Below are 11,123 nucleotides of genomic sequence, written 5' to 3' on the forward strand. Positions count from 1 at the left end.
ATAACTTCCCAATGATGAGAGGTTTTGGATCCGGGCTTCCCGCTCAGCCCGTCGCCAGCGCCACGTTAGGAAACAGTGGAAGGTTTTAGAGAGGGGTACCCGGAGCTACGCTGGCCCCAGGCACGACTAATGGCATCATTAAAGTTATTAATAGCATAATTTAAAATATTAACATTACAATTAATGTTATCTTTATATATGAGTATATATGAGAATTAAAACATATTATTGTATGAATTAGCAAGTATTTAAATATTAATATTCCCAATTCGTCGGCTTTGTAAGACCCGCCACAAAAAAAACACATTTAAGCCTGTATTTGGAAAAGGGAAATGAGTGACTTGATATGACTTTGACAACATTGTAAGATTCAGAAATCTATTTATAGCAACCCAACCCTACGGAAATGCAAGTCTCCTTTCTGAGCTTCAGCAATTTCACAGCAAAAGGCACATGAGGAATAAAGCAGCTGGGCCGGTGGCTGAGGAGCAGCTCAAAACACACAAAGCAGAGCTCCGAGTTCCACCCCAAAATAAATCTGGGGCACGGGATGCAGGAATGGGGCTGGAGGGCTGCAACCCCATTACTGCATCTCACCTTCCCGGCACATCCGCGCCCAAAATAAAGGAAGAAACGCACCTGGGCCAAGCTCTGGGCCAGTCTGCAGCACAAGAGCTTTTGTTGTGAAGTCTCTGATTCAGTCACGGGCCGGGTCGCGACGCCATCGCTCCCACCAGGGAATAGGTTTTGCACAAAGCGCCAATAAATCAATGAAACTAGGCGTGTGAAACCACATCCAGCCAGCTCGACGTGAGTCTCTGCTTACGGTGCCAGAGGATGAACCGTTCATTTTTTGTTTGTTTTTAGGGAATGCTGAGATAGGAGGAGAAGAGGAGATACCAGAGTTTTTATATGACTACGCTTCTCGTTTTGGTGAGAAATTCTTGCTTTTTTTGGATCATTTTCTGCAAGCTGCATGAGCAAGTCAGAATTACCAGGGTTGGAAAGGATGCTGGGAGGTCTCCATCCAGCCTCCGGCAGGCAGGGAGATCAGGCTTTGCCCATAAAAACCAACGCAGAGGCACTGAGAAGCCACTGGATCGAGTCCTCTGCAATTACAAATAACCCCCAAGGGACACCGAGCCCACCCCACCTCCCTGCGCTGCCACCAGCACAGACCTCAGCGCCCGCAATCTTTAATTTAAGGTAAAAGCTCAAGGCTGCCACGCACAGCATGAAGGAAACGAAGGCGCTGCCACATCCCCGAGGTCCTCAGGACGTTGGGGCTGTGCAGAAATACCCATAGGAAAATGGACCTGAGGTCTGGGGATATGTTGCTTAATTGGATGAAGAGGGTTTGCTGAATCGTGGCTGTGTGGGAATTCGAGTGGCTGGTTACAGCCACCGCGGGTGCTGAGGCAGGGCACATGAGCAAAGCCGCTGCGGTTTGAGTTATTCCGATTAATTTGAATTAAATTGACTATTTAGAGGGGAAAAGACATGCAATAATGTCACATTATAAGGGTGGGAGGCTGGATGATGTGCACAGAGCACAGGTGCCCCCGACCCCCTTCAGTGCCAATGGAGAGAAAGTGGTACCCAGTATCTCTGCTGGCTTTACAGGGAGCCTCTGGAGACCCTCTCCGCTGAAAACATCAGGAACCTCTGATACAAATATGAATAACATGTAGGAAATACAAGCCCTAACACAGAGTGGGTCTGACCACCGTAAATCAAGTGACGCTTTAGTGCAAAACATGAAGCAAGATTAAAAGTAGTTAAAAGACTCTTTCCTGGAGCTGTTCTGCCCCCAGGGGTTCTTGTTGCCATCTGAAATCACATCTTGCTGAGCCAAAGTGGTTACTGAGATGGACTAAGAGCAGAGATAACGCTGGCAGCCGCTCCTGGGCAGAGGGATTAGCTTTGATTTCTGCAGCAATAACAGACTCCTGGCCCCCCGGCACGCTGCCGTCGCTGCTCACGAGCAAACTCAGCCCCCAGCCCAGGCAGCCTCGAAAATTAAGTTTCCAACCTATGGAATTGAGGCTCGGTGTTACTGGTGTTGTTATTATAATGCCCTGAGCGGGTAGGAGGCCTGCCTGGTTATACTAAACATTAATACAGACTCATCAGGGCAATGCTTTCATTCCAGGTGATTACTTATATGCAACAGTAGAATATTACTCTGAGAACGCCACGTTAATACCCACCATGGATACATATGAGGTCAGTTGGACTTTCTCTTTGTATTTCCCCTCAAAAAAACAGAGCCTTCCTTGCCAAAACCTTGTCGTAAAAAAGAAATAAATGGATTTAAAATGTTGATTTTAAAATCACTGAACAACTGAAATTTGGGCAAAGACCATCCGTGCAGTAGCTGTGATTAGTTTGCTGTGGACTTATTTTGCCAGTTTGCCCAGAGGAAGATCAGAGAAGGGGAAATTCCCAGTTTTTCTAATAAAAGAATATCAAACCAGTCCCAGTGAGGGATCCCTCTGGATACCTTACAGGTTAATCCTATGTTGTGACATCCCAGGTTGTTCCTTTCCCTACACATCTATCCAAGCATCATCAGGGCTTTGGGGAAGGGATTTGCCGAGGAGGATGCCGCCCCCCATATGTCAGTAATCCAGGAATCCCAGAGTGGTGGGGCTGGAAGGGCCCTCTGGAGCTCACCCCGTCCCACCCCTGCTGGAGCAGGCACCCCCAGAGCAGGGGCACAGGGCCGCGTCCAGGCGGGGGGTGAATGTCTCCAGGGAAGGGACCCCACAGCCTCTCCTTTCCATGCACCCCAGGACACCGCTGACCCCCTTGGCCCCAGGGGCCCGGTGCTGGCTCAGGGTCCCCTCGCTGCCCCCCAGCACCCCCAGGACCCTCTCAGCAGAGCCACTCCCCAGCAGGTCCCCCCCAGCCTGTGCTGGTGCGGGGGGCTGTTCCTCCCCAGGGGCAGGGCCCTGCACTGGCTCTGGCTGAATCCCGTGAGGCTCCCCCGGGCCCAGCTCCCCAGCCCGCCCAGCCCTTGCTGGGTGCCAGCACAGCCTCTGGTGCATCAGCCGCCCCTCCCAGCTCTGTTTCATCAATGAACTTGCTGAGGGGACACTGTCCCTTCACCCAGGTCATTGAGGAATATGTTGAACAGGGCTGGCCCCAGCACAGACCCCTGGGGAACACCACTAGTGATGGGCCTCCCACCAGACTCTGCCCCCTTGATCACGACCCTCTGAGCTCTGCCCTTCAGCCAGTTCCCTGTCCACCTCACTGTCCACTCATCCAACCCACACCTCCGAAGCTTACCTATGAGGAGGTTATGGGAGACAGTGTCAAAAGTCTTGATGAAGTCAAGGTCAACACTATCCACTGCTCTCCCTCCATCTACCCAGCCAGCCATGCCATCAGAGAAGGCTGTCAGGTTGGTCAAGCATGGTCTCCCCACCACATTGGCTATTTCTGATAACCTTCTTGCCCTCTACATGCCCGGAGATGACCTCCAGGATGAACTGCTCCATCACCTTTCCAGGGCTGGAGGTGAGGCTGACTGGCCTAGAGTTCCCCAGGTCCTCCGTCTTGCCCCTTTTGAAGGCTGGAGCAACACTGGCTGCCCTCCAGTCCTTGAGCACCTCTCCTGTCCTCCATGACCTTTGAAAGATGATAGAGAGTGGCTTAGCAACAGCATCTGCCAGCACTCATGGGGCATCCCATCAGGGCCCATGGGTTTGGGAGGATCCAGTTTGCCTAAATGATCTCTAACCCAATCCTCCTCAGTCAAAGGGAAGTCTTCCTTTCTCCAGATTCCCCCTCTTTGGTGGCCGGGATGCCTGAGGGCCAGCCTTAGCAGTAAAGACTGAAGCAAAGGCGGCATCCAGTAACTCCACCTTCTCTGCACCACCAGGGCACCCACCTCAGTCAGCAGCAGGCCCACAGGCTCCAGAGTCTTTCTGTTACTACTGATGGATTGCAAGAAGCCCATGTTATCCTTGACATCCCTTGCCAGATTGAGTTCCAAGCAGGGCTTGGCCTTCCTCCTCATCTCTGCATACCCTGACAACATTCCTATACTCCTCCCAAGAGGGCACTCCCTTTTTCCACATAAGTGAAACCTCCTTCTTCCATTTGACTTCTAGAAGCTCTTTGCTCAGCCACATGGGTGTCCTGGACTTTGCCGGACTTCTTCCTCACAGGGATGCACTGATCTTGAGCTTGGAGGAAGGGGTACTGGAATAATGGAGGGCTCTCTTGGACCCTCCAACCTTCCAGAGCCCTGACCCATGGTATTCCTGAAGCAGGTCTTTGAAGAGGCCAAAGCCAGCTCTCCTGAAGGCCAGGGCTGCAATCCTACTTGTTGCCCTGCCTCTACCACGCAGGATCCTCAACTCCACCAGCTCCCGGTCACTGCAGCCAAGGCTGCCCCCAACCCTCACAGCCTCAGCCAGACCTTCTCTGTTTGTCAGGACAAGGTGCAGCAGCACATCTTGCCTCGTTGGCTCCTCCAACACCTGTGTCGGGGTCATCCTCGATGCTCTGCGGGAGCCTCCTGGACTGCACGTGCCTCACCAGGTTGCTTTCCCAGCACATCTCAGCGTGGTTAAGTCCCCCATGACAAGCAGGGTCTGCGACTGCGAGGCTACTTCCAGCTGTCTGTAGAAGGCCTCGTCAACTTCCCCTTCCTCATCAGGCGGCCTGTAGCAAACGCCCACAACCGTGTCACCCATATTTCCTGCCCCTTCACTTTTACCCATAAGCTCGACTCACGCTTCCTCCACCCCTCGGCAGAGCTCGGCGCATTCCAGTTGCTCCCTCGCAGGAAGAGCAACTCCCCCACCTCCCTGCGTTGGCTGGTCTGTCCTAAAAAGGACGTAGCCGTCCGCGACAGCATTCCAGCCATGCGAGGGGTCCCACCACGTCTCTGTAGCAGCAGAGATCGCGGCCCTGCCACCGCACACAGATCTCCGGTTCCTCCTGTTTCTTCCCCACGCTGCGTGCGTTGGTGTACAGGCATTTCAGAGACACCTTCCATGGGCTCAGTGACAGATCAGGATGCTCCAGGGCAACGATGCCATTTCTCCCCAGAGGAGCAATCACCAGGGATAGACAGGAAGGCAGAGGAGCTAGACATGGCTTTTAGCACATTAAAACAAGCAATTTTTGACTGATTTCTTTCCATTGACTTGCCAGGTGCTTCTGGAGTCCGTGGGGTCGCCTCTCCAGTGCCACCTCCCCCTCATCATCCTCCTCAGCCTCCTGGGTTTCCTGCTATGACTCCCATTGCTCCTCCTCAGAAGGTACTAAAGCCTCATAGGATTTAAGCACTCGCTTAAAGCATGCCTTTAAGCCAGCAAAACTCAATTCCTTCTAGAGCAACAGCAAGCAGCGCTTTGCAGCAACTTTTCAAAATAATTTAAAACCAATTAAACCTCTCAGGCATCCAGCTGCAATGCTAGGGACCACCAAAGCAGCTTTAATTGCTACCAATGACCTGAAGAGGCATTTTAGGGTGCTCCTCCAAAGCACCCAAGCAACCTCCTTGCATACAGCCTCCGCTGGGAGCTTCAGCGGTGCGAACACCCGTCTGGCACCCCTGGCCCAAACCGGGTCCCAGCCCCAGGCACCTCCGCTGCTCAACCACCCAACCCCCCTTTTCCCAGAGGCTGAAGCTCAGTGACGTCCCAGGTGCACACAAAATCCCCGTCCCACCACAGGCGTGGCTTGAAACACAATAGGAGGACATGGCAACCACTTCCTCACCTTTTCCCCTTGTTTCAGACGCGATGGCTTCGATGAAGAAAAGAATATTGTCACCGCGTTGGAAATCACATCCTCTAAACAAAGTGGTCACCTCCATTTTTAGTGCAGTTGTGACATCATGGACATAGTTTTCAATAGATGGATGATGCCGTCCCAAGCCACAGAAGTTGCACAGACACTGAAGAGCTTTGTAATGACTAGGTTCTTTCCTATTTCCTATTATTCTGTTGTAAATATGAACTCCTGCCAATAAAATTACTAACAATCAGCGGTCAGTCTCTAGTGTGAAGCCACCAACGCCCTCCAGGAAAGCACGAGAAATGCCAGCCCCATCCACCCCCAACCTGGCCTAACCTGTCCCTCCCGCCCCAAACTCCCACCCCATTTTCTCCAGGACAACCTCAGCACCTCGGGGACCAGATGCAGATTTTGCCACATCCCCCCCTCCCAAGCCACCGCGCTAAACGGGGCTGCTCTGGGACAAACCCCTCCATGCCAGCAGCCATCCGCCGCGAGGTCTGCGGTGGCCGGCGATGCGGTTTCATTTGCAGTTGCTTGGTAAATAATCAGTAAACACCAGCAGAACAGGAATAACAAATGCAAGAAAACTTGTACAGTGCTTGTCCCATCAAAAGGATCCTTAAACCTGAGGCGATAAGCTAACAGCTCGCTAGGAAAAGCAGGCAGAAGTTTTCTACTTGGGTTTTTTCCAGAATTGTTCTTAACGCTATTTCATTTCTAGAAACACCAGCAACATCTGCGGTGCAATGAGAAGCTCAACCAAAAAAGTGTCCCTCCAACCAATGCAGCCAGCGCCAGCTCCCCATGCAGAACCAGCCATACCACAAATGGGGTTTTTTGGGTCGGAAATCTGAGGTTATAAGGTTCCTCTTGGCTCAGCTGGGAGGAAAAAAAAATTGAATCCCCCCCTAAAAGGTACACAGAGTCTGTGTGCCTACGCTGCTTTTCTTTGGAGGAGTTATGGGGAAGGAGGGGCAGCAAACCCGATCCAGGAGCAGCCACGTGGTCTTGGAGCACCCGTAAGTCAAGAGGTTGAGTCAACCCAAAAGGCAGAGTTCGTGGTGGTCACGTCCGCACGGCCCCCAGGTTCGCAGAGCTTCAAGCTCCCTTGAGCTCGCCCTCGAAACCCCAGGCAGAAGTTCCCCAGCGTGCCGGGGACACAACCCGAACCCACGCATGGCCACGTGCAGAGAGCAGCAGTGTCACCACCAGCCAGTCCCGCCACCCCTCACCCCCACCTGCAGGGTTACCCAGGCTCCCAACCTCGAAAAATACAAGTATTTTATATGCCAGGGAAGTCAAGAGGCTCCAAAACAGGGCCAGGAGTTGCTGAAGGGAGCGAGACCTGAATGCGCTGCCAGCCAGTGCCACCTCCTGGCTCCTCGCTGCTATAAAAGTTGATAAAAAAAGCTGAGCTTTGCCTAGGAGAGCTCTGGAAAATCACTTCTGAATACACAGCGCTGAGATTTTTAACCCTGCTATGGAGAGAAAAAATTAAGGGAAAATTAAAAAGGTCCACGAAGCTTATAACGTGCTAAGTTGATTAATAAAAGAATATTACTAATTAGTGGCATCAGTACCCAGTGGTGGCATTCCCGACACTGAGGGACAGAAAATCACAAGCCCTTTCCAAAAGCGCACAAACTCAACCAGACAGAAAAGTTAAATATGCAAAGACATATACAATAAACCCAGTTTATTTAATAACCCAGCTTAGTTTTATAGCTCACTTCAAGACCAGAAGGACGAGAAACTATACTCAAGTTATAGGAGTGTTTAGGATAAGGTATGTCCTGACCTAATTACAGCTAACGATGTAGAGCTGGAAACAACCTCACCGCTTTCCCAAAGTGGGTATTATTCACCAAAATCTCTTTTAGTTTATAAATGCCCTTTTTCTTGCAGCACTAAATGCACCTTCCCTCAAGTGGTGAGAAAAGCATCGGTCCCTGCCGCCGGGCTCCGCTCCAGCCGGACCGTCCTCGGCCACCCTGGGGAGCTCAGACTGGGGGAAAACCCCAGGTTTTCTGTTACAAGACCTGCAGTCTCACACACGATACTAAGAGCAAGCAAACGCACTCGTATCAGTGAAAATATTAAGAGTCCAAGATGTTATTTTAATTCTTTTTCTTTGGAAAGGCACGCCCACGTTTCTAACAGGAAAACCAAGACCTCACCCAGGGTCCCCCCCGACAGCAAAGCCGGGAGCTTTTCCTCGGTCTGCACCCGAAGCCGGGGGTGAAGCCATCCTCCCGCACCGCGTCTGGACACTTTCACAAGTTGCTTTCCCAGATTTACCCCCTTTTTCAGTGCTCGTGCAATGCCCACCCGACCCTCAGCTCCGCAAACCCAGCCCAGCGCTCCCAGCAAACCTCCACAGGATAAGCCGCTTTCACACAAAGAGGATTTCCCGCTTTGAAAAGGTTTTGAAAACCTTTCCTAGTTCTCCTCAGGCAAGAAGCACGCAGGTCTCTCAAGGCCGCTGGTGGTTTCTAGCGGCACCGTATCAAACTCTGAGAAACAAATTACGCTGCGGTTGCTCTTCGCATGGCTCCGAGGACCCGGGTGCAACATCCCGGGGGGAGCTGCAGCCCACGGGGGCCTTGCAAGCACCCAGGGAAGTCCTGGAGCAGGCGTTGATGCAGCCCTGCTCACCCTCTGCTAACCCGCAGCGGGTGGAGGGTAACTGGTTTTTGGCTGCATTTAACACAGTCCGGCCTCAGAAGGGGCATCCAGCCCCCGCAACCTCATGGATGCAAAAATTAGGAAGGCACAAAAAGGGCCTGGGGTGGCTTTAGAGCTCGTTTCCTCGCTCCAGGTGTTGGCAATCCTGCTCTCTGCAGAGGAGCAGCCACAGGGGGGGGTCAGCAGAACCTGGCTTCACCCCCAGAGCAGCCTGCGACGCACAGGAGACGGACCTGACCACGGAAGAGCAGGGCCACGGGGCCAGCCAGGAGGCGACCGGCCCTGGGATTCGCAACCCCCCCTTTTTGAGAGGCCCATTCAGCTGAGGATGGCATTTTGGGGAAGGAAACTTGACTTTACGTAGATTTACACAATTACGGATGAGGGCTGAGGCCGGTCTCCTGCATTTATTATTCGCAGGTTGCCTTCACGCAGCGCCCCGGTACGTCCATCGATACCAACCTCACATCGGATCTTAAAGCCCTGACACGAGCGGTGAACACGAACCATTTCCATCGGCATCCCATGGCGCAACTGGATCTGAAACAGAACAGAAAAAGCATAATTCTCCTTTTATTCCTTAACTCTCCCATTTTCCTGCCATTTACTTCACGGCACGCCGCTCGGAGCAGGACTCCTGGGGCAGAGAGACACCAGACGAGGTGTGAGCCCGGCGGCCGGGCCGGGGCTGCTCGGGGAGGGCACGGACTGGCTGCATCGCCTCACCAAATACACTCATTTTTTTTCTGGCTAATCGGCAACATTAGAAATACTTTGTAGGTTTGGCTTTTACCCCAAAATGCCTTTTTCTGCTGCTCTCCAGAAGCAGACATGAAATTTGAAACGATGCTGATCCTGGCGTGGGCGATGCCGATGCCGGAGGGTCCCAGGCTTGGCTTAAGCCCCACAACGTAGGTGAAATAAGCAATAAGTACAACACCACGATGACCAAATATTCCTGGTATTAAATCCTGCCTCAACTTCCCCAACAAGCCTCTATTTCCTAATGTGTATTTTTTTCCCCAAATGTATGCTTTTTCCACACTTCAGGAGCACCGATCCCCAGTAAATTCCAGTTTCGGGCAAAGCGGCGCTCTGCCCTCGGGGCCACAAGCAGCGCTGCGAGGGGCTCTCCCCCTCGGCAAACCCACCCATTATTTCTCCCCCATCAGTGGGTGACTTCGCATTCGAGACCCCCCTAAAATAAAATACATTCCAGACCAAATTCGGCACCAAATCGGTAAGATTCACTCTTTTTGACCCTATTTTTAACCCCTCCTCAAATAACCAGAGAAACGGGCTGGCTGAGCTCGCGCTGTGCGATACTGAAACAGGAAAGTTTCGCTGCTCAGCTCACACAAAGCGCGACAGGCCAGCGGAGATTCCCACCTTGGGGTTTTTTTGTTCTGCCACCGAGTTGCCAAAACTTCTCAGCCTGTTTGTGTCTCAGAGTGAAAAGAATCAACACAAATATTTGGGGTTGCTTGTTTAGGAGGGACTAACACTTCCAGCTTGGCACTGCGCTCCTGCCTGGACTGAGCATTAAGGGTGTCAGTGGTTTATGGACATGATTCAGCAACCACAGCATGGCTGGAGATCAGCACCTTCCAGGACCGAAGCTTTAAATATAGAAATATTATTTAATTTTAAATAGCAAAAACTTTTTCCATGCTTCCGGATACATAAAGACCATACGTGTCCACTCAGAAATGTCTCAGAAATAAAGAATTACACCGTTACACAGCTGTTTGCTCACACATCTCCCTTCCCCTATAAAACCTGTTTGCAAAGATGCCTTCCTGCATATTAACACAAAATAATGCAAACTAACAGCAACAACAGCAGCTCCTTCTCAGTCACGGGCGGCTGCGGGAAGCCCGGACCGAGGTTTGGCCAGACCTGGCGGGACCCAGCGAGTTTCACCCGCGGGTTTGCTCTGGCATCGCATCATCCCCTGCTCATTTCCCTGTTTGAGGAGGTTTTACATCCTTTATTTGTTGGGGTTTTTTTTTTGCCATTTTAACTGCAAGGCCCACGCAGCCGTTGGTGGGGAAACACTAGCGGGGCATCGACAGCACCCACATTTTAACCAGAGCATTCAGTAAGCCCCTGGCCCGCCTTGCGGCGAGCTCTCCTGCAGCAACTGCGCTTGTGGAGGATGTGCCAGAACAGGTCTGCTGGGAAAAGCAAAGCTGGGAAGCGCCTGCCTCCATGCCCTGCCTCGTCTTCAGAACCTCCAGGAGAGGGTACAAACCCAGGGTGTGCAAACCTCTGTGCAACTGGGCATGCGACCCTCGCCCCCCCCGCACGATCAGTGTGCGACACCCCGGATGCAAACCCCCACCTGCAGCCAGGCGTGCAAAATCCCACATGCAAAATCTCGTCTGCAGCACCCGTGCGACGAGACACGCAAAAACTCCGGGCGAACTCCCGCCACGAAACTGGGCGTGCAACACCCACCGCGCACCTCCACGCAACCAGGCACGCAAAAACCCCCGTGCGCAACCCCTCGTGCAAGATCCCACGGGAGAACCCCCGGCAGCACCGCCCCCGCGCATCCAGGCACGCAAACCCCTGCCCGCAGCCCCCTTCTGCGGCCAGGCGCGCAAACCCCCGCTCCCGCGCAAAGCCGTGCGACCCCCCGCGAGGAGCCCACCCCAGTGCAGCGGGGCACG

The 11,123-nt window shown here is 52.7% G+C and overlaps 1 protein-coding gene across 1 annotated transcript in view; it reads right to left on the bottom strand.

The window, feature by feature from the left end:
* APH1A (aph-1 homolog A, gamma-secretase subunit) overlaps positions 1-8,988 on the bottom strand; it is a 42,448-nt gene extending 33,460 nt beyond the window's left edge. The window contains exon 1 of the mRNA XM_064475225.1: positions 8,911-8,988. Within this exon, the coding sequence (XP_064331295.1) occupies positions 8,911-8,975 (65 nt within the window). The 5' untranslated portion in view covers positions 8,976-8,988. The remainder of the gene's footprint in view (positions 1-8,910) is intronic.
* Positions 8,989-11,123: the final 2,135 nt, after the last annotated feature.

This window comes from Phalacrocorax carbo, chromosome 28, assembly GCF_963921805.1.
Source record: "Phalacrocorax carbo chromosome 28, bPhaCar2.1, whole genome shotgun sequence".
Taxonomy (NCBI): domain Eukaryota; kingdom Metazoa; phylum Chordata; class Aves; order Suliformes; family Phalacrocoracidae; genus Phalacrocorax; species Phalacrocorax carbo.